This window comes from Grus americana, chromosome 9, assembly GCF_028858705.1.
Source record: "Grus americana isolate bGruAme1 chromosome 9, bGruAme1.mat, whole genome shotgun sequence".
Lineage (NCBI taxonomy): Eukaryota > Metazoa > Chordata > Aves > Gruiformes > Gruidae > Grus > Grus americana.
The window spans coordinates 5084957-5112775 of NC_072860.1; the positions used below are offsets into that span (position 1 = coordinate 5084957).

At 47.0% G+C, this 27819-nt stretch overlaps 1 protein-coding gene across 5 annotated transcripts in view; it reads right to left on the minus strand.

Annotated features, from left to right (window-relative positions):
* GPC1 (glypican 1) overlaps positions 1–27819 on the minus strand; it is a 300538-nt gene that overhangs the window by 192352 nt on the left and 80367 nt on the right. For 3 of the 5 annotated variants that reach the window (XM_054836048.1, XM_054836047.1, XM_054836046.1), the window contains 2 exons: positions 22101–22149; positions 21641–21727 (listed from right to left, as the gene is read on the minus strand). In XM_054836048.1, the coding sequence (XP_054692023.1) occupies positions 21641–21680 (40 nt within the window). In that variant the 5' untranslated portion in view covers positions 21681–21727; positions 22101–22149. Of the gene's footprint in view, positions 1–19908; positions 20631–21640; positions 21728–22100; positions 22150–27819 lie in introns of those variants that run through there. The other 2 variants (XM_054836049.1, XM_054836045.1) reach the window with 2 other exon arrangements.

The window sequence follows — 27819 nt, forward strand, 5'->3', positions numbered from 1 at the left end:
AAGGAGGAATGAATTCAGGTAACTCAGTCATCAACAAAGCATCAACTGCATTAGCGTAGAAAACAGAAATTCAGGACAGGCATGACTGCATGGATAGTTAAGTTTCTTGGTATATTAAACTCGCCGGGACATCCCACTGCTCCGCCTTTTTCCAGATGAATTTTACAAAACAGTTATTTGAGCTGCTGCAATCACATTTCTTTACCAAGCAGCATCCTTTCTTGTTTCCTCAAAACTAAAGTCTGCTTTATACAGAGTCCTGAAAATAAGAGATAGGCCCTGAATATCTGTCACTTGAGAGGTTAGCTTAGATTGTTTTTAATGGTTTGCGGTACACATAACTGGTTTTAAACTGACAGGGGAAAGTGATAAAAAGAATAAGATCTGTGTTTCTGAGCCCACATCAAAGAAGAGACTTAAAGAACGCGTAAAAAGGCTGACAAAAATGGAAAGCTTTACTATGCAGCCTAACAAAACAAGCTTCAAAAAAACAAGAAATAGTGTCCCAAAACAAATTAACCAGATAGGGAAACTGTTAGTTGAAAAGTATGTATTTTACAGGGCCTGTATCTGCTAAAAGACAGACAAAAAAGCCTGTAAAAAAACGATCACGAAAGAGATGGTTTTGCTGTAGAAAGAAAGGATGGCCATAGAATTTAGAAGTACTTACAGTTCTTTTCTGCACTACTGACTACGTTAAAGTCATTAGCCCGAGATCGGCTCTCCATTACACTGCACAGAGTCTTCAGATTATTCACTACCTGACATGAATTTCTCTTACAAGGCTTCTTTAAACTTCCCTTTGTACCCCCAGCTTTTTAACTGCCATCATGAACCTTCAAGATTTAACCTTAGGAGACAAAGCAGCAGTCTCCTGATGCAAAGATTAATGCCACTCCACAAAGAAGTGCAGACACATGAATTATCCACAGGTCTTTCATTCTGACAGAGACTTTTGCCCAAAGAAGTTTGCAAGGCAGGTACCTGCACACACCCCAGGGCTGGAGCGGAGCCGCCTCTACTGTGAAGGGCAGCAGCCGGCAGTTCTCCCTTCTTGTTTGCTTCCTGCTGGATCTGCAATGCACAGAGCAACAGCAGTTTCCAGAGCTTTTCCTCCTCCGTGCTGAGCTATCCCAGAGCAGATGGTGTTCGGTGCTTATACCTGGAGCAGTGCTTAGCAATCCCCGAAATGCTTTCTGACGCATACTTCCCCTAAATTGTCTTTGCCATTTCCTAAACTAGAACTCAGCCTCATGGATAAGTAGCTCCTCAGTCACTGGGCTTGGAGGGAGCCCATCATCCTATTCAGGCAAGTGCTATTCAGTGTGGAAGCAAAGAAGGGTTTTGGCAGCACCCGCTCCTGTTGCCAACCAGGATCTTCCAGGTCCTCAAGTCACTCCAAGCAGCTCAATTTCCTTTCTAAAGCTGCACCTCTACAACTATCTGATATTGTCTCCTTCCCCGGGCATCCCCTGGGGAAGAAAAGGTGTCACCACTTCCCCACACATTGAATTATCTTTTGAATACAACTCCTCCTTAGCATTTCGGCTTATTAATAAAAGCCCTTTTATGGATTAATCTGGCCAGAGCAGCCATACAAGCTCAAGCACTTTGCCAGTTTAAAACAGACAAAGGAAAATGCTTCTTTACATAGTGGGGGGTGAACTTATGGAGCTTGCTGCCATGGGAGTTTGGGGAGGCAGACAATATCCAGCAGGTTTGAAAAGAGATGAGACAGATTGATGGACAAAAGGTCTGTGAAGGACTGGGCAGGGATGTACCCTCGATATCCCTCCTTCAGAGACCATGGGTGCTTGGGAGTACAAAGTGAGAGACTTCAGAAAGGTGCCAGAGCCACACTCCGCTCCTAAACGTCATCTTCTGCTAGAACCATCAGACACAGCTTCCAGGGCTAGCCAGACCATGGGGTGACCTAGTCAGATGTTTCTTACATTCCTACAAGGCAACTGCAGGGCACCAAAGCCCCTGACACACCGCTCCTAGAGCTGGCTGTGAGAACAAGAACCAGCTGCCCTGTGAAGGCCAACCAGACACCACACACAGGTATACGGAACCCTCAGAAGCCCTAGAGCTCTGCTTCTGCACCATCATCAGGCAAAAGATGTAGTCCAAAGCACTGGGTGTAGGACACTGCAGAGAAAACCTAAGTTAGAGTCATCTTCACCTTGCTTGAGTTTCTCTGTGCACACGTTAAAATCCAAAACCTTGTCTACAGCCCAGCAGTGAGTCCAAGGAATCCGGGTGTACAGAGGATGGTCACGAGAGCACATTCATACACAACGAGGGGAGGAAAACAAATCACCCAATACATGTCAGATTTTGTGCCAACTTGATGTGTTGCATGTGTGATTACTGCAGAAATCAACATGGGTAATTATGGCCATCTGCACCCTTTACTACCATTTGAATGCGTATTCATAGTAACTGCACATTAGTTAGGCCTGCCGCTGCACAAACATATTAAACAGCTAATTAATTAAAAGAACAGACTTTCTCTGCTTAGGAGGAGCCCATCACCCACTAATCACAAGAATACATTTTCTCCATCTGCTAAGATTATTTGCCCCCTCCCCAAGGTCACCAGGGAAGATGCAACTGCCTGCGGTCTCAAGAAGGCTCTGCCGGGGTGGTGAGCGTTCTGTTTAGTGACTCCCTTTGTGTAGCAAGGCTTCAGACCACGGCTGCTTCTGAAAACATGACCGCGGCACTTCCACGGAACAGCACGGTGCTTTTGGACTACCTCAGGTGACCTCCGGATTAGAGGTCAACCATCCTCCCCCCACTCCCAGCGCTCGCTCACCAAGCAGAGAGGCAGCTAATGGCATGCCCCTTAGCAGGGCAGTGTATGGGCAGCCCAAGCGCGCATCCCGCATGACGCCTCTTGCCAAGCTGGTTCCTCTTCCGGCTCCTGTTTCTACAGCAAACTCCTAATGCAACAGTAGATTATAAATACACAGAGGACGGCTGTGCCCCAGTGCTTCACTGACATATGGTTCTGTCTTCAGTCAGAAGCTATGGGTTTAAATTTAGGGATGGAGCAGGAGGTTAGGTTTCAAAATTCCAAGATAAATCCTCCCGGAGGAGGCAATGAGACCAGAATTTCCTCCCTCTGGTACAGCCTTAAAGCAGATGGGAGCGTGGGGTCAGCGCTGTTGAGCAAACCGCGCTGCCTGCGCGGCCCTGGAACGCCATGCCCAGCTTTTCAGCTGTCTGAACGCTGCTGTAGCTACGGCCCTTTGCGCCAGCCGCTGCTCCACCAGCGCCAACAGAGCTGTCAGGACTCTCGCCGGACATCCAAACTGGCGGTAGAAAAAATTGCTCCAGCTATTGGCTTATAATAATTCCTTATGTTACAGCAAAGGCTAGCGATACTCTGCCTCGGGTTGAATCAGCACTTTCATTAGCTTCCCATCCCTTTCAAACAAGCGTTAGTGTGAAGAGGTAATAAGCCACAGGCCTAGCAGCTTTCGCCATTTTTCATTTGTGATGAAAAAAGGAACAAATACATTTCAAACCATTGTGAAATATTTGTGAAACAAACCAAACCCCTCCTTCCTGCACACATGAAATGCAGTGCTGAAGAAGCCACTACAATCCAATAAAGTGCAAAATGCTTTCACCATTTGGCACTGTAAATGCTTGCCCTACTTATGGAGTAGCTCAAGACAACTCTACAGTAGATTTTACTTTGGTTCTCCTAAAGTTAGAGACAATTCACCATCTTTATGTGCCTATTTTTAAATAAGAAACAAAATATGAAATGATTTCTATTGCTCCAGATGCTGGCAGACAGGCTGCAGCTGATGGTGCTTTGTCAAATGGGACCTGTGAAAATACTGTACTTGGATCACCGCAGTTGTTGACCAGGCAGTCTGATTGCTTTATACTTGCTAAGAAGTCTTCTGGCATCTCCTGCCCAACCCCAGATTTCTACAGCTCCACAGATGTCCTGAGCTCTGCACAGCAGAAAAAGGCAGAATACCATGGTGTAGCTCCTGCCTGCAGCGCCTCTGAACTGCTGCAAAGGATTCAGGGCAGGACCGAGGGCTGAAGCAAGCAACCACGACATGTGGGCACTTTGATAATTTCTAGATTATTCTGCTGCAGGACCACATCAGCATCGCTGTATGCGTGCCTGTTTTACACACAGACACGCTTTCCTTACGCTCTTCGTCAAGCACAGACTATTTACCGTTGTGCAAAGCACAAAATTATGCTGACTGGATCCATGATTTGGTCCAGTACCTCCTGAACTAAGGAAAAATGCCTTCACAGAAACTGCATTCAAATGCGGTCAGTCTTCCTCCAGTCCTCTGTCTCCTTCCTCCGTGCCCACGGGAGGCACAGACCCAAGGCAAGCCTTTCAGGAGAGCCTACAGCCTCTGGTGCTCCCCTCCTGCCCGTCCCAGCCAGAAGGAATTGCTCCACAGGCAGAGTCCTCCCCTGGGCATCATCCCCTCCTTCTGCCGCTTGACCACCTTGGCCTTGCTGAGTCCAAAAGAGTCATCTAAACAAAGTCTGCCATCCTCGGTCCCTCAATCACATGAGAAGCAGCAAACATGCTGAGTTAAGTGCAAGGTAAGCAGTTATTTTTATTTGGTTAATTAGAATTGCTCATCAAATGAAAACAAAGAAGTGATTTACTGCAGAACTGGTACAGGTAGTTGTTGCATAAGTACATTCCTGCATATTTGGCTACTTTAGGAATATTTTTTAATTAACAGTTTCTCCTCGGTTAAAGCAAACCATAGAAAATAAGGAAAGAGAAGTTTCACACAAGGACACTGCTGAATCCCTCAACTGCCAGCTATTTTTTTTTTCTTCAGGGAGGATTTTAAATTAAAAGCAGATTGCCTTCATTAGCGTTACCAGAAGCCATGTAACTGCCAAAGCTGACAGAAACACAACTGTGATTTGCAAATTTGGCAAGTGTCATTTTCTCTTTCCACAAATGTGGGTAATGTCATTCATATTAAGAGGGCTTTTGTGGGGGACACCATGCAAAGAACAACTCCTTCCCTAGGAGTGGAAAAGTATCTCCAGAGCAGCAGCTTAGTATGTTAGGGCACCCAGGATCTCTCTCCTTGTTTATTTTGCAAGAAAGTGCATTGCATTAAATTTGTGCTGAGAATAGTCTGACAATGAGTGTGCTATGAACCATCTTCTCCTGATGACTGAGCGGAATGCAGTAGCAAGCCCATAATAAACACTTCAATGCTCATCTTTGACATACAGCCATATCCAACCTTTCTGTGACACGTTGCCAAACCCTCAGAAGCCATTCAGCATGGCTTCTCACCGAAATCTCTTTTCTCTTTACTTCATTCCAGCTTAAAAAGCTGATAATATCCTGATAGGAAAATTCCATTTCTAACAGGGACAACTGTGTTTGCAGGCTTCACGGTCTGCTCCAGAGCCTCAGCCTTGGTGATAAGAGGAAAGCCGCAGTAGTTTTTTTATTGTCTTTCAAATTAGCTGCAGAACTGAGGGAGGCACGCACGAAGCCAGCCTGCCAGGGTGCAAGAGCAGGCAGCAACGGATGAACAACGTGCTGTTCGTTTTTAGAGTGACTCCACGTGTCCTGCTCCCCTCCCTGGTACATTAGTCTCCTCTAACTTCTGGTGTCTAGGTTTCCTTACTCTTACGAAGAAAGCTTAATATACATAGCCAAGGTGTTTAAAAATGTACCGGTGTATTTTAGTTTGTGTTATACGACACACAGTGGATATTGGATTTGGGGGCCGAACGGTGAAAGCGAAGCGATGGGGTTGCCCCTGACTCATGCATGCTCTGCGGGGTCAGCAACAGCCTCCTCAGCACCACCGCTGACCCAGGAGCTGTCACGGGACAGCCAACGCCTGCTGTGTAAGGCTCCCTGAGTCTTCTACGATGAAAAGACGACAAAAATTACAAGATGAAGAAACGGTAATCTCCACGCACAGCCCACATGCTCAGCAGCACAGCGCTAGAGACCACAGCACCCCTGAGTGAATGAAGTATTTATTCCCCGGCTGCAGCTGAAATGGCAAGGTCTGACCACGCTATTAAACTTCGCAGGAAGTAGTTTAACACAGTAAGTATTACCACAGTCACAAATGTAAAGTCTGCCTGTAATAATTAGGATTGTAATACATACGATTTTATTAGACACTGTCTTATAATCAAGACAAAAATAGCTCTCTACATAGTAGTCACCAGTTTCTTAACTGTCTAAAAATAAAGAACAAATGTAATGCAATGCCAGGCGTGGAACCAACCGAAATAATGTTAACCTATTTTCAAGCCTGCAAAGGTAATAGCGGTACGCCTACTGGTAACCTTCAATCTAACCTGGAGTTAAATGTTCAGTGACTCTGCAATTTTGGTTTGTATCTTCAAAAGAACCGGAGAATCCAGTTCTCTCTCTGTAGTCCAACTCTTTTCCACCACACAGTGAAGAGAGTTCATTATCCACTGAACTAAAGACTAAATAATGAGTTAACAATAATTAAACTGAAAGAGATACAGATTAAAGGAATTTATTATTCCCTGATCTGCCAAGCAAATTGTTTAGATACCTGCAATCAATGAGTAATGATGAAACAAAGTAAAAAACCAACAAACCAAAAAAGTCAACAACAGGCTCATAAAAATCTGTTCAGTAAGGCCCATGTATCTTCGTTAGGTTGAACGACACAGCATTTTAATCAACAAAACTCCCCTGTCTTTATACATCATGAGAACAGAGGCAGAATGTGGCCCTAAATTATGTTGTTACTGTTTATTATTCATGTATCATGGGACTGATGAAGATTTATAGTCCCATAGTGCTAAGTACTATATAGTGAAATATAGAGAAATAGTGAGACTTAGTACTTCAAGACTTTATAACTTAAAGACAAATTACAAAAACAAGACATTATAATTTAAAGACAGTAATGCACAGATGGGGCCTGGAGATACAGACAGATTAAGCAACTTGCCCAAGGTCATGCCAGACACATGGGCCAGAGCAGAAAATTGAACTCGCATCTCTGGAGTACCAGCACAGGTTTTTACTCATGCAGGAGAATATTGCTTCTCCTCTTTAATTTCACTAGATGTTATATTTCACAAACTAATAAGTAAGCTCAAAAAAATATAAAGGATTTCCTTTCACCTCTGTCTGTTGTGTTGCTCTGAAGACCTTCATTAATGAAAGAGCTTTACCTACACGTACACCCGATTTGTCTGTGTAGGGCACAATGGCGGCATTTATACAGAATCATGGAATAATTTAAGCTGAAACATCTTCTGGAGCCATCCAGTCCAGCCCCTCACGCAAAGCAAGGCCAACTAGAGCAGATGTCCCAGGGCCTTCTCCCCTCAAACTTCAGATATCTTCAAGGATGGAGATGGAAATCCCACCACCTCTCTGGGCCCCTGTTCCAGTGTTCAATCACTCATGTTGAAAAAGTCTTTCCATGTATGAAGTGAGAACTTCCCCGGTCCCAACTTGTGTCCACCACCTCCCATCCTGCCCTGTGCACCCAAGTCTACCTCCATTTTCTCTATTCCCACCCATTAAGTAGTTGCAGACAGCAATGGGATCTCCCCTAGCCTTCTTTCTGCTAGACTTTACTTCTCAAGGCTGAGCAAGCCCAGATCTCACAGCTTCCTCTTGCACATCCCATACTCTAGCACCCTAACCACCCTGGTGGCCTGTGCCAGGCAATATAGCCATAGCTTTCCTTTACAGGGTGGTCCGAAATTGGACATCATGCTCCAGATGCAGCTTCACAAGCACTGAACAGAAGGAATAAGGCACTCCACACTTTTTTTTTCCTTTCCATAAATCATGCAAATAGTTAATTTTCTTTAATCAATTATTGTATTTTTATGCATTTTGATTACACAAACCCCACATCCCTCAGTTTACAAAACAACACAGAAACGGTGTTTCCCACCACTTCTGGAAGTTTGCTGTTGCAAGGGTCTCAGCACACGCAGACACGCCAGGCTCTGAGAGCAACTGCCGCTCCCGTAAAGAATACTGGAAAGGGGCATTTCAGCTGTCTTTCTCTGGCTGACAAAAAGGATAGCCAGATCAGCCTGAGTGATGTAATATGCTCAAAATATATCAGTGATAGCAGGATAACACAAGACACCATGTTGCTGGATACACATACATCAGCAGATATATTTAGGACTTTAAGTCCCAAACCCTGTCACAGAGTATATTGGTAACAATAAAAAATATTTAATTTATGACTGTGACAAGAGTGAAACACAAACAGTAACAGCAGTGTTACTTATTAAGACAAAACTCAAGCCCCCAGACAGCTGATCCAGGGTAGTGGGAGAAACGATACTGCATTTAAACACAGTGGCTTTGCTTCCTGGTGTACAATTGAAATGTGCCCTGTGTCAGAAGGTATTTGCTGTTTATTTTAACAAGAGCAAAGTCACAGTTTAAGCTTTGCTTATTTATATTTGCTGGCACCTGTGAAGATTTACCAACGCAAATTTCATTTTAATTAGTTCTGCAAAAGCGCTATCAACGTTTGTTTTAGATTTCCCCTGAATCTAGCGTCCTACAGAACAGCAAAATCAGTCCAGCCATCCTGATAGGAAAGGCATCTGCATGGCATGGGGACCTTTGGGGCTTTAAGCGATCCCACAGCTGAACAGCACAGTACAGGTGGATGTGTGTCCTGGTTTTGGCTGGGAAAGAGTTAATTTTCTTCCTAGTAGCTGGTATAGTGCTGTGTTTTGATTTAGGATGAGAATAATGTTGATGACACTAAGACAATGACTCCTCTGGTTCTCATGCCCAGCTAGCGAGTAGGCTGGGGGTGCACAAGAAGCTGGGAGGGGACAGAGCCAGGACAGCTGACCCCAACTGGCCAAAGGGATATTCCATACCATATGACATCATGCTTAGCATATAAACTGGGGACAGTTGGCCAGGGGGTGATTGCTGCTCGAGGACTGGCTGGGCATCAGTCAACAGGTGGTGAGCAATTGTTTTTCATTTGCATCACTTGTTTTTCTTGGGTTTTATTTCTACCTCTTTTTGTTATTTTCCTTCTCGTTACAATTTTATTATTATTATTATTATTAAATTCAATTGTTAAACTGTTTTTATCTCAACCCACAAGTTTTCTCACTTTTACCCTTCCAATTCTCTCCCCCATCCCACTGGGGGGCGGGGGGATGAGCAAGCAACTGTGTGGTGCTTAGTTGCTGGCTGGGGCTAAACCATGACAATCAGGCAAAACAAACTGTCCTCCGTACTGATGTCCAGGATGGGACAAGGCAGTTATGTGTCAGAAACAAGTATGGTTCTGCATGTAACTCCTCATCTTCGTCTTGGGAGGCTGTTGCACATCTGAGCTCAAGGAGTGAAATCCCATCCCACAGAGACAGCAGCACAAGCAAGCTGTTGTGGGAACTTTGCCTCCGTGGCTGGGACCGAACCAGCAGCACCAGGAAGAAACAAGCCCAAACCAGGCCATGTCCCCCCCTCCAGCCAAAGCCGAGAATGGTCCAGTCTACATCTCCCAGAGCACGGGCTCAAGAGCTGCTTGTCAAAATTCCCTTTCCAGAGCTACCACCCCACGTACAGGCACACCCCCACACATGTATATAAAACCTCTGAGTTGCTCCTAGTTTCTTGGCAATAAACCATAACCTCTCTTACGATGTCATTCCATACCACAGAAGCAGTCAGCTTTTCAAAGAGACATAGCTGTATGCTCCATCCTTTTCAAACACAAACCTGTTCTGGATGCCAATGGCACCTTTATATCAACGCTGAAAGCAAAGCAATAGAGCCCTGACTTTGGACTGGGATGAGTCATTGCTCCATTTATGATACACTTACAGCCATACCAATGACTCCCTTATGCACTGCGAAAGCAAAGGTGCATGTTACATCGAAATATAGACATTGCATCATATCCAATAGATGATTTACCCAGTTGCATGACAAGTGCGTGTATTTGTGAACACAGGGCACGTGGCCAGACAGTGCTCTCATCCATCACAAGCCCAGCATATACCCACCACGTGCCTGTGAAAGTTTGTATTTTGGGTGCAAAACAGACCTGCCACAAGTCATGGAATCATAGAACCATTTAGGTTGGAAAAGACCTTAAGATAATCAAGTCCAACCATTAACCTAACACTGCCAAGTCCACCACTAAGCCATGTCCCTAAGCGCCACGTCTACACGTCTTTTAAATACCTCCAGGGACGGTGACTCCACCACTTCCCTGGGCAGCCTGTTCCAGCGCTTGACAACCCTTTTGGTGAAGACATTTTTCCTAATATCCAATCTAAACCTCCCCTGGCACAACTTGAGGCTCATTACCTCGGAAAAGAGACTGACACCCACCTCACTACAACCTCCTTTCAGAGTCAACACGGCAAGGAGTGGCTGTGAAACTTCATGGAGAGAGAAGCAAAGAGTAGGCCACCAGCACACAACATGCCTCAGGCTGGACATCAGTTACCTGAACAAGTCTTTTCCTAGCATGAGTTGGCTCACTTCTCATACTCTACAACTAGTCAAGTGAAACACTTGCCAGTAAACCTGATTTAAAGAGCATTTTACAGCACTCTGCTTTGCTCTCCCACACCTACTTCCAACCCTCCACATCTAACAACATGTTGACCACCTTGCATTAACGTGTCTAGTAAGTGGTATCACGTATTATTACCCCATATAAAGTCCAGCACACAGAAAAATTTAAGCCACACTTTCCACACTCAAACTTTTTCTGCCTCTAACATCAATGTGTAGCAGAAATAATTAAATTATTGTTTACTATTAAGTGATCAAATACAGCTTCCTGAGACACAGTGAGAATCAACTTAATGCAAAGCCTAGAAAGAGGACAAATGCACCTGAAGACACAACGTAGTACCTGCTCACTGACCCAAGGACAGCACTGAGGAATGAGGGAGTTTCCCTACTCTCACACTCCGTGCAAGGACTCCACTGCCTGATGTGCTAGAGATCCATGTGTATATTTATATAACATCATATCACTTTTTGCTTATCGGGGCTTAAACTCATTTAGGGAACATGCAAGTGGCAGATGAAAGGCAAAAGGCAAACTGGAACACTTCTGTGACCTCCCCAGGCACTTCCCAATCTCTCCGCCGTACCAACCCCCGCCAAAGCACAAGCAGTCAGGACGTTGCTACATCCTACCACCATCAGACAGGATGGGGCACAGGCCCTGGGGAGCCTGCGGATGAGTCAACGGGACTTCTACCCACGGGTTCCCACTATTGTGCAGCCCTTCCTCAAATTCACAGCAGATGAGTCTCTAGCTATGGCTTGGCCTTAGAGAGCCTCTCTAATAAAAATACCAGCCTCCTTCTCCCTCAACATTGGAGCCTCTAAGAGACCTCCCACAAATGAAAGGGGAGTGAGAGAGGTTGGATTTTTTTTCTTTTTTTAGGGCTTGTTTGGTATTCTGTCACAAAGCCAAACAGATGTTTGTAAAATCTAAACTGGTTATACAACTGTTTTAAACTCATGCAGCTGTGCACAGCGAGCAACTGCATCGGGGAGAAGACCACTGCTCTCTTAAGGCATCTAGGGACTAGAGTTTAATAAACCAAACTTCCCATGAGTTATTCAAGCGCTCTCATTCCAATTTAGTGTTTACGGTAGAGGAAACTGCTGAAAAGAGCAGAGTGAAGTGGCTTTTCCAGCTTCATGGTGAAAATCTGCATCCAGATGGGGACTAGGACCCAGACCTCCCTCCTGCCAGACCCATGCGGTAATTACAGCACCCTATTTCCACCACTCAGCTGATCTGGGGAGAGGCAGGAATAGGCAAGAGATGCTAATACAGCAGCCCTGCTTTGCCACTTGTACAAGATTCACTTTACGCTATGCTTGGCCCTCATGTCGGCATCAATTATACAATCAAATCACTGCAAACTTTACTGCGACAACACAGACTGACAGCAGAAGAGACTGAAGTAGCCTCTTTTTATCTGTATTTTAAAAAATGTAAAATTAATCTTAATTTCTGACAGTGCTCATTATATTTTTATTTATGAACAAAATTTACAACTAAAAGAATTTCTAAAATATTTGTATTTTGGAAATATGCCTGTCTGCTCCAGCTAAAAGGCAAGAGATTTGGGTAAAACTAGTGGAAACACTCCAACTAAATTATACCGTATAGTTTTACAATCCTGTAAAATACCAATTTTTTTGCAAGCCAAAAATGTTTGTCATAGAGCATTCGCATTTTAGTCATATAAAAGATTGACTGTCTGCATAATTACTATCATGTTGCTCTCTGAAACCACAGTAAAACTTTGTTGTTGTTTTCTTTTTTCAATACTTCAGAAGAATGCATGGCAATTTGAAAAAAAATGGTTTACTCATGTTGCTAGCACAGGAGTTTTATAAGAGCTGGGTAACTGTACTTTTGATTCATGCTGCACTGTATATGAAGAGGGATGAGAAATTGAATGAGTTTTATAATCTCTGTACAGTCAACACAATTGTGATTAATGTATTTTCTAAGACTCGGAGCAAGAGCGTTGTGAAAAACTGTCACAGCACAGTTTGCTTATTCAAATCGTAAGAAAGAAAAAAAAAAAGGTTTTCAATATCTGAAGAATTCCAAGTAAAACGGGAACACACAACTGGGCAGAAGTGACTGACCCAGCTCACAGCTCTGTCACGTATAGACAAGTGTTTAAGTGTCTACAGTCTAAAGCGTCATTATTTTCTGCAGAACGATCTGGCAACGGAGGTAACCTGATTCCCTGGGAATCAAATGTTACTTAAAGACAGGTTTCACCTGTCACGGATATAACATTCTGAGCAACAAAACGTCAGGGTATATACACATCACAGGAGAGGAAAGTCTGTCCTTCATGGCTAAGATGGGGAAAAAAAGGGAATTTTCTGCCTTCACAGAGTTTTGAATTTTATTTATTTTTGATAACTTTGAGGGGAAGTGTCCTAATGCAATGGCAGCTACAGCAACTCTGTGCAAACAAACTACAAAACACGATGGAATAATCTTCAAGTGACTGCTACAAGGGTTCCTGCAAGCCTTAGGGTCTCCCCTCCCTAGGTCTCTTCCCATCATGATGGGGTAGTTATCCTCACGCCCATTGGGAAGACACTGTCAATCCTCATTCCACAGACAGAAAAGCAAGAATGTGACTTTTTCCAGGGAGATTTAAAGACAGACTCTGTATGGACTTGCTCCAGGCCACCACCCAAGCAGGTGGCATGTCCACCCCACCAAGCTGCCTGCTGAACCCCTCCTTCCTTCTCACAGCTGTGCCTCGTAGTATTTGGAGAAGCAGCATTGAAAAAGATGTCCCAACTCTGACCTAACTTGTAGAGGAAGGACTTGCTTCGGATTTTCAGAAAGACTCAACCTACGCAGAAAGTTCAGAAGAGGTGGACAAAAGTCAGCATCATGCGCCCTCCCCAGCTTTACTGTCATGCAATCAGAAGTAGCATGTCCAACTCCTCCTGAATTAACACTCCGCTAAGGAGACAATCGTCCACTTCTTGAGAAAAGCCAAAGAGGTGACTACACCTTTGCTTCGTGCCTGGTGCAGCGCAGCACATTTGAGGGGGCATGAGAGGACCTTTGCACATATCGAAGGCGGTTGTTAGAGCCCAGCCCTGCCGTTACAGGCAGCAGCTGCATAGCACGCCAAGCGCGGTGGGGCTGGCTGCGTTTCCGGCAGGAGACACCCTGCCACTGCAGGACAGGATGCCTCATTGAAGACAACGCTCTGCGGGGGCTTTTGTTACTGCTTCTCTGAGCGGGAGCAACACGTGCACATACCATCTTGGAAGCTGCTTGCTGATTTCCTGCTTGCAGGAGAGCAAGCCACCACATTTGGAAGTAACATATGCCCCATTACAGAAGTTCGGCAGAGCTGGCAGGGCCAACGGTACACCAGAGCAGCGTGCTGCCTTGACACAATCCCCTCCGTAAGGCTACCTGCCTGCTAGATGTACACAAAAGCGCCTCACGGGACAAAGAAAGAAACCCAATATATAGAAGTATGTTGCGTTCAGGCGGGGCCAGGGCAGCAAACAAATTAAAGCTGTTTTCCCCAAGGAAGCCTGCAGATTTCCACAGAACTGGCACGTCTATTTCCCTGGTTTTCCCCTGAAAGTCCCGGCCAGTATTTCCAGCTGAATGCTGCAAGCAGATGCAGAAGTTCTCCCTGCGCCAGCGACACCTGCCAGTTGCCCTCCCTCCCACCCACCCTGCTCCTCACTTCCACAGACCCACAAAACAAGCCAGAGGAACACCCCAGCTGCCGCCAGGAGACCAAAACTGCAGCGCTGGCCCCGGCCACACAGTGCCGAGACTACTGCAGACAGCAGAGTTGGGATTACTGCTCAGACCAACAGCTCTCTGAGGCCCGGGCCATCCTTTTATCCTGCCTTCACTTTCCATACTGTGCTCATGCAATTTGATGCTGCAGTAAAAATAGATGCTACTTAACGCCCCTTCCTAGCCCGATGGACAGTGGTGGGTAGGGCGCAGAGCCTGCGCTCCGCTGCCGTTGCTGGGCAGGTGCTCCATACCCTCTGTTTTCACTTCTTATTGCTGTGACCTGCGAGGAAAATAAAACCTCTGGCTCTAAATACACATTTTTGGTAATCAAGTTAGCAGCTCCCTTCCCCGCCTTTGGTTAAGTCAAAGCACACTTAATTATTGAAACTACCCAGAGGAATACACCTATCCGGTCCCCTCGACGCGAGACAATTGTACTGAAAGCAGCAGAACACGAACCCAACTGTTTCACAGTCCCTGCCAAAAGCCGCACATCTCCTATCAAACGCACCCAGCGCATCCAGAGATTGACTGACACGCGTTCTTAAACAAAGCAGGGCACTTACAGGGCAAGAGCGGGAAAAGGAGACATGAGGCGAGCTCTGCAGTTTCACACAGCGCTTGGTGGTGGGTGTCTCCAGCTATACGTGCGCAATTTATTTTTTTTTTTAAAGAAAATATCAGGCTTTTGCTTCGCCAACAAAAGAAGCTGTTGAAACAGTTTTGTCAGACACGGCTGATAAGGATAATTGCGCGGTGAGAGCTTGGTCACCCACATAACTGTGACGGAAAGGCAGATTCCCTCAGACACCACGCGAAGGCCCCAAGCCCCGAGGAGCACCCAAGCGCCGGCTTGGCGCGCGCCGCACGCAGCGCCGCGAGGGGCCGCGCCCGGAGAGGGCCGCTAGAGGGCGCCCGCTTTTCTCCCGCAGCGGGTCACTCCGCGGGCACGCGCACACGCTCCCGCGTGCGTTTTCAGTTGAACGGGAAGGGAGACCCGCTGCGCGCGCACGGCCGCCTCTGACGCTCGCGCCGATGTAGTGGCCAGACGGAGGAAAAGGCACGATTCGCCGTGCTTTGCCTCAGCAGCAGCGCTCTAACCCAAGCAGGCTACAAAGGCCCTTCCGATTTGCCCGTAAATTCATGGGCGCAGAGGGGTTGGCGCTGGACTGGGAAGTTCATCGCGTAGCTGCTAACCTTGAGAAATCCCGCCTGCCCCGAGTAACTACAAACCAAATACAACAGCCACCTCAAAGAGTGCTGGAGCAACAGAGCAGCCTCTTTCCACTACGTGGTAAAGATCTTTCCTTGGGAGCGCAGGAGCCCCAGATTTTATTTTTCATACCACAGATGCAGGTTTGCCCATCTTCGCATTTACGTCTTTTGTAGTGATGCTGCCGGAAGTTAAAATGCCTCCAATCTTGGGTTTCATTACCCTCTTCATACTCCAAGAGCCTCGCCAAGTCCCATCCTGTAGCCAGACCTGTTCTCTACTGAGCTAACGCTCCCCCAAATGGCTCCAACACATGCATGTGACAGTGTTTTCATCACAAAACCAAATTAAACAGCCTAGAAGACCAAAAGATTAAAAAAAAAAAAGTCCTGACTCCTTTCAGCTAAGGAACCAGGGACGCATACTCATGAGCTATGTGACTGGATGAGCAGCAATACAGCCTGGCAAAGCCCAGCTGGCTTTTTTCTGTGCCCTCCTCTCGCTGCATTACACCCATCGCCCATGTCAACAAGCTCAACCTAGCAGCGAGCCAAGTCCAGGAAGGATTAATCTAGGGAGTGCACAAGCCAAAGCCTAGCCCAAACAGCAGGCAAGAGCCAAGCACATCCACGTCAAAGCACAACTCTCAAGTCTCCTCCAGCACATGAGAGAACCATGTCTGCTCGAGACGCTGGGGAGCAGTCACCCATCTGACATCAGTAATCCTAAACCACTCCATCAAGTCAGCAGCAAAAGCTGGAGATCCTCCCCAAAGTGCAGGATTTTCTGCCGTAGACTCGCTCTCTTTCGTCACAAACCATGCTGTGAGCCCAAGAGGACCGGCCCTTAGCAGTACACCTAGAGCAGGGCACCTCTCCCCCTCCGTCACCCCATGGGGTGATGGGGTGTACGTAGCAAGAATGTGGGAAAGTAGGGACTGAGGCTTGCTACCTCCAGAAGACTTGAGGGGAAACAAAAGAACTAGAAGCTCTCAAACAGTTTTCCCATATTTTGTAGGAATCACAGAAAGGGGGTGTGGGTCACCCAGCCAGCGAGTGGGAATGCTCTCCAACACACAGGAAACCTTTGCTCAAGTTAGTACATCTTATGGAAGTACAAGTGTCAGAACTTTCCCAGACCCGAGGGGTAGGGAGCATTTGCTCCAGCATTAGAAACTTTCTCCTAGGCAGATCTTCACCGGAGACTCTGGGTGCACATCGTCTGTCAGGATTACTAATATGAGCGGACACTTCTTTCATGTTTGGGAGTTTTGCCATTGACTTCAAAGTAGTGAGATATAACACCTTGTGTATTCCCTAAACACACTTAATAACAGCACCTGACACATCTAAAATGCTTAGACATGTTAAAGGCGTTGTACAACATTAGCAAAAAAACCAGGAACCCCTGTTTAGGTGGTTCATGAGAAATCCGGTAAGCCAAGAGCCTATCCCCGAATCTGATGCTTATCTATTAGCCAGCTAATAACGCTGCGACTGCTTCTTTAACTGATCTGTACAGTCATAAGCAGGGACTACCTTCTGCTGAGCTGTGGAGACTTTATATTACTCATAATCCTCTTAAATCATAACAAAGAACACAGATTAGAAGGTGTGAAGCATGCAATAAGTGTTCTAAAACCAACACAAACACAGCCATCTCAGCCTGAGTCAGAGTCTGCATCATGGGAGCTTACTAAACTCCTTCTAAGTCAGGTTCTGGGGGTGCAAACAGCGTGTGGTTTGGCTCCTGGTGCTGGGCTGGTGTGACAGCAACACGCACCAAGCAGCGCCTAGAGCCAGTTCAAAGCAGACAGGAGCAAGGTCAGCCTAGCATGGCAGCACCGCTTCAGGGACAAGGCCGTAGGGCCAGGGAATGAGTTCTCCCCTCTGCTTCAGGGCAAGCAATGGAAAGAGAAGGAACAGCAAGATCCCCTTGGAGAGAGAGAAAGCGAAGAGCTTTTGCCTCCGAAGGGCTCAGAAATAAGACAAAAACGTGGTTCTTGGGGTAGTTCTTGAATATCTCTGACAACACGGAAAAGGCCACCATCAGGAAACCTCAGCATGGGTCCAACTGGAGCCACCACTGAACCGCCTTCATCAGCATTTCTTAACTCAGCCAAAAGTTGTCGTATGCTGATGTGTATGCCTTTACAGGTGTCAGTCAGGTGTAACCTTACAAGGCTCCGTACAGATTACAACCCCCGTGGCCAGCAAGCTGGACTAATGTTGCCGAAGCAAGCCTTAAGCGATGATTGAGTATTTCAACAAAGGCTGGAACTATAAACTGCACGATCCTGTACTTCCTACGTGTGGGGATACTGCAGGAGGGTCGCAAGACTTTTCTTTCTGGAGACAACAAAACCGGTGTCAACTTCCACGCTAACCTGCACAACTGCTAAAAAGCATACACAACACTCCTAGTAAAGTACAGTGTTGTGTATTTCTGAGGTTAGTATTAATGTACATCAATGTTTTAACTGTACTGAGTAAGTACTAGAGCAATAGAGAAGGGCATTCCTGAATATGTATCAGTCAGAAGGTACGCATGATAATTACCAATGAAAATCATTAAGTCCGTTAGCTGTTTTAAATACCAGGCTAATAATAGCAGCAGCAGGTTTATGTGTGGAACCTTCTTCCCCCAAGCACTTCTTCATATTACTTTCCATGTGGTATTCCTCAAATTTTTATAGCATTTATCTATAGAGTTTCTCTGTTTACAGTAACAGCCAGAGATACCCAGTTTGATACTACAATTTTAACTACCGTTGCTTAAGACTGCCAGCGTACACGCTCGTAGTGACAAACAGTAGGAAACAAAGCTCCTGGTTCCTAGAAATCTGTGTGTCCTCCGTCACTTTTTGAGCCTCAACAATGTGTAGGCACAAGATGTTTTATCGCTGCTAACCTGCGATACGTGATACTTGTAAGAGCGGTTCATGCGATCCTGAATGACTGGTCCTATAGTACTCCCTGTGTACAGCACTGTAGCCATCTCCACAAGTATTGTAAACATTTGGTCTTCCAAGAACTTTCTACTTGAAACATGACTGCTAATGTCTTCACATTTGTAATAATTAGATGCAAATTTATAAAAAGCCACTTTCTTGCTCAGCTGAATTACTATTCTATTAATAGTGATGTTCAAATGATTTTGAAATTCCCCACTGTATAACTTCAAGGACTGCTCATTTTATTTTGGAAATTTGGTTGCAACTTAACAAAGAAAGTATTAATTTGTTCACATTTATGAGACCTGTATATGGTTCAGCCTTTTCCGTTCATGGGTCAGATAATGAACGGGTTTCCCTGGAAAACTGCACAATGAAATATTCAACATAAGGCATTCTGTAGCTTAGATGTGAACTACAAACTGCAATTTTACTAGGATGTCCCTGTAGGTTGGCTTTGGCACGTACGCCTGCATGTTTTATGCTTTGTCTGAAGGAGGAAGCTCCCACAAGTGAGGAGAAAGCTCGTGGATATGGGTCGCAAGTTGGTGTATCAAAACTTAGATGAGAATTAAAAAAAAATATAATACCTCAGCATACTTTCCCCAAGCTTTCAGGAAAAAAAGAAAAAAGGAAAAAAATCCTCAACAACCCAACATAAACCAGACCTTGAATATTCTTTGGTATTTCAGTGGTTTTCTGCAAAGAGGAGGAAATCAACCAAGATTTGTCCAAAACCAGAATGAAGACAAGAGGACACGCGCTGATGTAGGTTGCTCAGGTTTCCTCTGTGCTTTACGAGCTTGACACTGGGTCATTTTACTCCTGCTTCATTTTTAACAACTGACAAACGCTATTTACAGGTTTGTTTCCCATACAAAAAAAAAAACCAAACCCAAAAAAACCCCAAGAGAAAACAATTCTTCTCTCTCATAACCTTGTGGCATTTTCCAGCTCCAACACCAAAACCCGTCACAGTTTGATTATCCCGATTTCTGAACCAAAACCCTGAAACCCCTTCAATTGTACTCAAAACAGAAGAAACGAGACAATGAAAAGAAAAAAAAAAGAAAACCAGCACTGCACACTCGGTGCGACCACCCCCTCTCTCACAGCTTCGTTCGCATCGCGACCGCCGGAGACAGACCCTTTCCAGCCCGGGCAGCGGCTCCGAGGGGTGCTGCGAGGGGAAAGGGGGTGCCCGGCCCTGGGGGAAACCTCTCCGGTCCGACTTCTCGCCGCCCACGACCCGAGACAAACTCCAGCGGCGGCTCCCGGGCGCGCCCCCCCTTCCCGCCCCGCCGCACCCCCGAGCCGTGCCCGGGGAACCCCCAGACCGCAGCGGCCCCGCGGGGTGCTCCGGCCCGGGGGCACCGCACTTTCGGCCGCCTCCCCATCGCGGGACTCACCGGAGATCTCAGCCTGGGGCACGCCGCTGAGGCTGAAGCCCTTGGCCCCATACAGCTGCCGGACCTCGGCGCAGCTCCTCGCCTTGCTGCCGCTGTCACCGCGAGCCGGGGCGGAGGCGACACACAGCAGCCAAAATCCCCACGGGAAGAAACGCATCCTTCTCCGCTGGCCCCGCCACCTGCCGTGCGAAGGGCAAAGCCAAGGTCCCGCGGCGGGGAGGCGGCCGGGGTCCCCGGGGGCGGCGCGGTGCCGGGCGGCGTGGGGTCCGGGGCGCGGCCCCCCCCACCTCCTCCTCGGGCAGCCCCGGCGGGACGGCGCGCAGCGGGCGAGGGCAGCGGGCGGGGGAACCCCGGGTCTCAGGCGCTGCCGCTGCCCGCGGCGTGCGGGGAAGGCGCCGGGGAGTTCAATCCGGACGCCGCCGCGGCTAGGCGGAGAGGGCAGAGATCCAAGTTTGGCCGGGCCGGGCCGCTTTAAAGCCCCGGAGCGTGACCGCGCAGAGGGCTTTTGTTCTTAGCGCGGCTGCATCCCCGGGCAGTCCCGCCGCGATGCTGCCGGCTGCGCCGCCGCCGGGCCGGGCGGGGCGCGGAGCGTGGCGGGCTGCGGGGCTGCTCCCGCGGCGCGGCTCGACTGGGCTCGGCGGGTCGGTCCGTGCGCGCGCCGGCACCGCTCCACCTGCGCGCCGAGCCGGGCGGCGGGGGAGGCTCCCGAGCGAGGCAGGGCTTCCCCCGCCGGACGTGGCATCACGCCGCCCGGCGCCAATCCCGCGCAGGGCGCAGCCCCCCGCCCCGGGGCCCGGCTCCGCCCTCCCCCCCCCCCCGCCGCCACCGCCCCGCGCGCTGCGCAGCGCCGAGCGCCGCCGCCCGCCGGCCCGGCCCGGCCCGGGGCTGCAGGGAGCGCGGCACAGCACCGCCGGGCAGAGCCGGTCTCGCCGCGGGAGCGGCTCGGGAGGAGAGCAACGGCCCGGCCCCGAGAGCCGCCGGAGCGCCGGGAGCATCGCTACCCCGCCTCTGTCCACGGGAGGTCCCGGCTGCGGCGGCAGCGCCGGCAGCCCCTTCCCGGGCAGGTTTCAAAGCTGGAGCGCGGGCAGCTCCGGGGATCGCACGCCGTCCTTCGGGAAGGAGGTGGTGAAACGGGCTTTAAACCCATCTTTGCGTCCCGGGCCAGGTGCTGAACCCGAAGAGCTTCCCCGAGTTTTGTGAGAACACAGCCACGAGGAAGACAGCTTGCAACAGACGCTCAGTAGAAAGCACCTGAACCGAGAGCCTGGGAATCCCAGCGAGGTCCTGGGGAGGCTGAAAGTGCCCCTCCAAGAGCAGATGTGGGAAGAGAGGTGATTTTCAACTGCAGATTCTCTGCCTTGGAGTTTAGTTCCTAGAGCAGCCTGGCAGTTCCTGCAGCTGGTGCTCTGTGGCTCAGCCAGCTGGGCTTCGGGCTGCTTCCCCCAGAGCCGAGGCATGTGCGATCACCTCTGCGCCAACGTAATGCCCGTGCGTTTCCCCCAGACAAGCTCGCCGGCTTTTGGCCGCTAACAAACACGTTTCACAACGGATAAAGTACCCACAGATCGCTCCTCTGAGTCTTCCAAGAGCAGTTGTTTTCTAGGGGAAAAAGGAGAGGGAATCTCCCCGTGCCTCAGCTGAAGCACTTGCATGAGTTTACACCTTCCTGGCCATCCAAAACCCCACCCCACGGTCCCCTCCAAAATGCAGCAAAATTTATCAGAGGTTGTACCTTTCGGACTAGTCCGACGCTCAGCCACGCAAAAGTACATGGGAAAGTTGGGTCATTCATCTTGCTGCTTCAGAACTGCTGGTTCTCCTGAGGAATGAGTAAGGGAGGAGTAAGTGACAGCACAGCAATAGCTCCAGGGAGGGGAAGGATGGCAGTGGGGGAGAGAAAAGTTGTTGCTTTCCTATGAAATCACCTAATGATTTCCTATGAAATCTTCCCAATTAAATTCATCTATGAGATATGACAGAGCAGATTAAGAGGATCTAACTGCAAAGACACGGAGAATTTTGTAATGAAGATCATGACCAAGATGACACATCATTTCCACCAGAAGTTAAAAACTATGAGTCAGATACACCCCAAATCTTAATTCTTTACACATGACATTGTGCTGCATCTCAGTGACGCACAGTTTAGAAACCCAGGGCTTGCAGATTCCCCAAAACTTGGTACACCTCACCTTGGAGCTTGCTTTGTGGGCTTTCTGGAGCATGGAAGTGGGTCTTGTTCTGGAAATACATGGAAAAAAAATCTGCCATGGATGATTTAAAGTCTGACCCACCCTGTTTTTTAAAAGGATCTCTTCTGTAAATGCCAGAGCATTGCACACAAAACAGGTTACCAAGCACGTTATGTGGCACAAGGTTATTTCAGCCCTTACTCCTGGGTATTTATTCCAATTCTATAGCCATAACTCCCCACCCCAAGCTTTGAACACATCACTTGGAGACCTATGTCAGAGATCGCATCTAGTTAATCCAACTACAGTAAGAGCAGAAAACAAGCACCAGAGGAATCCATACAAGTATTGCCAGGACAACAAGAACACCGGGATCTTGGTTCCTCCTCCTGGAAAATCAAATACTTACAGACACACAGTTAACAACACTCTCAGTTGGGTCTGTTGAGGAATGAACTCCAGGAATGCAAACTCCAAAGAGACAAAGTACTTGATAGAGAAGAAAGGCAGAGTGTTAAACCTCTTGTCTGGCTGCTACAGAATGACTGAGGATGACATGGGGGACCAAAGCAGTACCTAATTTTCACTTGTCCTTCTCAAAGCCTGGGGTTGGATACTTGCGGCTTTTGTATATTGAGGGCTTGCTTCCAGCTCTGCCTAAAGCGACCTTGGGGAAGCACTCTGTGAGCTACGGCTGCACCCCAGGGTTGCAGCATGAAGTCCTCCGCAATCACACAGCTGCTGAAGCGCACTGAAATATTAACTGCTGACAGGGAAAGAACTGGGACTGAAACCCTTGGGTTTTGGCCTTGTGAACCATCCCCTGAGCTACAGACCGTTTCACAGACGGAAGTCTTTCCCTTCCTCATACACTTCTCACTTCCCCAAGCTGGGTGACAACAGTGCCTGTGGCGGGGACTAAAGTCATGTCATTCCCGATAAAATCGTGAGAGACCGCAGCACACGCTCTGCTTATTCACGTGCTCTCTGCTATTCCCATGGTGAAACACTAGGCTACCAACTGCCAGCACAGATCACGCTGCTAGCTCCCAAGCCCCTTTTCAGGAGCTACAACTGGAAGTACGAGCTCTGCCACAAACCTCTGTGATTAAGTGACCATCATCAGGTCACTTATCTCCTAAACAGGGAAAAGAGCACTTCTTATCTGACCACTTGCCTGTGAGATCCTCACATACTATCATAATGAGAAGCTTATAGGTAGACAAATTAAAAATAAACCCAAGCTAATAGAAGCTCTTCAACAGAGAAGCTATCTGCAAGTCTAGACAGGATCCAATCCTGAGCAAACACATATTAAATCATAAGGCACGTTTATTCGCTTTGCTGATAAAGTTGGTATGCACACGCAGGATTTGGGCTAGGTGCATTTTAAGCAAATTGAAATAAAGATCTTCAAAATGCATGATGAAAATGTATTTTTGGCATGCGTTATAAATTTGATGTCTTCTGTGTGTATTTGAGGACCAGATCCACTTTCTGAACGTTCTCAGTTAAAAGAATGGAGCTTGGCAAAAAGTGAACAAAAGATTGTCCAATGACGGGCAAAATGAGCTAGAACTGGGGAAGGTAAGAAAAAGCACAGTAAAACACAAAGATGAGTAGACAAAATGCAGAGGAGGAGAAAAGCACACAGCCAGCCAGCAAGACAGTCAGAGGAAGACAGAAAATCCATCCTGCTGTGGAGATCACCTCTTGACAGTCCCGACAAAAAGTGCTGCCCACTGAAAAGCTGATCCAAGCATTATGAAGAAGCAAGAATGATGAAGAAGAGCCAAATCATCTGGCACAAGTGGGGAAAGCTACCCTTTAAAAAAGAAGCGAACAGAGGCTGTGTTCCCCTTTCACAGGGATGTCTTCTGTTTCTCTAGCACTTTCCCAAAGTTTCGCAATGCAGTGGACATGCCTCTCTTTTTTGATATTGATGCAAATCAAGAATTGTACAGGCAGCAATGCAATTACACCCACCAGACCTCCAGCTGGTTCCAAAATGGACCTATCCTGTGTTACGGCAACCTGGAGTCTGCCAGCAAAACGAGAGCAGCAAAAACCTCAGATAACCTTATCAAATTGCATTGTATGCCACATAAAAAAAATAGAGCATTCCTACTTGAATTCAGTGGTGTTTCTACCTTTTTCACTCTGCATCAAGTACAGAGCTAGCACAGAATGGGAGCTGGGGAGGGAAAGGAGATGGGCAAACCCTAAGCGGGCTACAACTTCTTCCCTCTCATCCATGTCATGTAACAAAACCCTCGGCACCTTTCCCTTAGCCAGCTTTATGCTACTTCTGATTCTTTGGAAATATCAGAAAATCTGGCACCTTTAGATGAAAAATCTTCATCAAAGTAGGAGTATCTCAGTACCTTTTCGGCCCGTTTCTTTTAATCTCTGCTATATGTGTCTCCTACAGGATTCATGAAAGCTCTCCCCCTGCTCCCTGCCCCCCAACACTGGCTGGTGTTCAGCAGAAGCTGGACGTGTTTTGCTGAATCAAATCTAATTAAGCTATTCAGAGGATTTACTAGATTATACCTTGCTATCTACAGCTGCTTACTTCTTCACTGGATCTTCCTTCATTAGAAATCAGGCAGCTCCTCCTCCCCTCTGCGCATGTTCCCCCGTAAAGCTTTTCTGACATGCGCAGGAAGCGCGTGTCTGGCTGTTTTGGTCACCAAAAATATCAGATCAGTACCTTTGAATTGCTGGGACATCTATGGACAACTGACAAATCCAGCTTGATCTCAGTTGACTTCATAAGAAGCCATTTGCCTTACAGAAAGGCTAAGACTTGTTCGCATTTATGTGTCCAGATTAATTAATCAAAAATATTGCTCAATAGATGTACAGAGTTGGGGATCCTTCCCAGGTCTTGAGGGAGCCAGATTCATCCCAGAGCAAGGATGATCACAATTCTGGCTGCTGAGGAAAAGAGGAAGGGGGCTGCACGAGGACAAGCGCAGCAGCGTACACCAAGGCTCAGCCAACCTGCTGCCCAACCCTTTGGTGGAACAGACCAGTTCCCTTTAAACGCAATGCTTAATTCCCCCGTGTGTGGCTAGTACTCTGCAGAGGGAGATTACGAACAACTAAATAATTTCAGACAGAGAATCTGGCTAACGCAGGTAATTGCCACTCTGTGCTCTATTTTGAATTGAACAACCCAATTTGACAGCAGCGACTTAAAGGAATGTATTGCTTTAATGACCTCTTACAAATGACTCCACCCTGCAGGACTGTACTTGTATTACATGAGTCAGAGATTTCCCAGTAGAAAGAAGTCTTAAAGGCCAAAAAAATAAATAAATGCCATCAACTCATTAGAGAAACTGCTGCTAATTGGGTCTGCCCCAGGAAGTACATTTCATCCTTTCTGGACACAACTTTCCATAAAGCTTTTCCCACTCCCAGCTCCCCAAAACATATGCGACAGTAAACAAAGAATATGGACACGGCACTGAATCTGTTTTATGTTTGATAAGCAGAGCTTAGCTCAATAGTATGAAATGGCTCAAAACTGGCCCCACAATTACTAGGTTAGACATGTGTCATTCCAGCATGCCACTACAGTGATACGTAGAAGATTTCTCCCACTTCCTGCAAAAGTTGCAACTGGACAACTTCCTCTTATCATTCAAGAGATTATATCTGGAAGTGACTGGTTTTGAAAAGGATTTTTCAAGTATAAATCTCCCCTCATTCTCACTGTCATCAGTCTCTGGGCATTAGGTTAAGAAAAATGCTGGTAGGAACATGGTGTCTTCCTATGAACGCTAGCTCAGCAGCGCGTTTCTGAGCATTGGTCCGAGGCACGTAGAAGTAGGACAGGCATCCCAGAGACTTTGGCGAGAAAAAAAAAATTACAGACATGTAGAAAGAAATGTGTGGAGTCACAATACAGGCATCTGGCAATGCTAATGGAACTTCTCAGCTGACACTTTATCTTCAGCTGTTGCTACATTAAACACTACAGACTAAAGCACTTAGATGAATTAATACAATTACCTTGCATTCTGCTCAAGTGTTTATTTTTTCCCCTCGCATCCAGTTAGGTACAACATAACCTGTTTTTCAAGAGAAACCGACTATGAGGAAACACTGACAGCATCATCCTGAAAAGCCCTGAACGCCTTCAGTTGCGAGCAGAGGCTCTCATACCCCAGGCTTTGTCTGCGCTAGAGGAAATGCCCCGTGCTGAGCAGGCGGCAGCCAGAGGTGCAGGTAAACTAGGCTTAAGCGTGAGCTAGCTGGCAGGCCGGCTTACAGCAAACGTTCAGCAGCCTGCCACACACAGAAGAGAAAACCTGACTTTGAGTTTGGAAATGCATCCTTCCTCTGCCTTTTCTCTCCATGTTGTTAGTAAGATAATTAGTAGGTGACACACATTTTTTGATGTGTGCCAGCTTCACTTCTGATGTAACCATACACACGAGTAGAGTTACGGCTGCAATGGATTTGGGCCAGCGTGTTTTTCATTTTAAGATCTATGCATTTTGCACCACGAAGACAGTGTATGAATCCGCTATGGCTACATAACCTTAAAGGTGCTCAAAGACCAAGCCCTCACAAGATAGCATGGTGCCAGTAAAGGTAGACCAGTTTATCCTGGCTGAGCATTCAGCACCCTTATAATCCAACATCCCCGTGTAATGTTAGTCTCTCTGGGTATTCTTGCTTTGGTCAGGACCACATAAACATCCAGTGCTGGATTTTTCAAGATGCCACACAACGCAAACCCATCTTCTTAAGATTAAAAATAGAGCTCTCTTAATCTGATTTCATCTCCTCAACCTGCTAGAAACCAGAAAGCATGAATACAAGGAGATGCAGAGACACTGGGTGTTAGAAATGATAGAACTCACCAGGACACACACTTACCTAAAGGGTTTTCTGTTTGTGGGTTGGTTTGTTTTTACAGTGCTACTTTTGAGCATAGCCTTGAAAATAAATTGTTTGTAATAGCTATGTATTTTTACATCACAGATATAGTTCTGCCTTAGGCAGGACTTTCCTTCTGAGGCTAAAGGAGCACAGCTTAGTTCCTTCGCCTCTATTGTAGCAGATACCAGGGACGTTGCTTTTTAAAGCATTTTAAATAGAAGTTGCTGGACTGGGGGACCCTGGATCACACTTTCAAATCTTCCTTGCTGTCTTACAAAAGCTAAGCAGTTAGGTGCAATGACTCACTCACACTGACATTTTTGGGAGAGAATGATGCCTTTTATAATAACATTGATATTCCCCCATTGATGTCTCAACACTGGCTAATTTAGAAAAGAAACATGTAGTGCAAGGTTGAAAGGTCACAGGCCAGCCAAAGAACTCATGAGATCATGGGACCATGAAAGAGGCTCCGGCTTTAAAATAAAATAGCCTTTTTTCTTTTTGTTTCTTTTTTTAAGGAACAGACAAACTTTTCTGAAAGGCCAGGAATTTAATCTGAACTCTTCTTTCACATACTGTACAAATAAAAACTACGCTGCAGAACTACTTGGGGGGGTTCAGTAGAGTTTATCTCCAGAGGTCACTTTAATCTATATTGAGTTGAGAAAGAGAGGGAGAAGGAAGGACACACATTTACTTTTAGAAAGCTGCCAGCCCTCTTTAAGCTCTGATGTTACCATTGTCAAGCCAACACCCTTCTTAGATTATTCTCCCCGCAGTTTGCAATGCCTTTGCAGTCTGGTGAGTGTGAAATTAA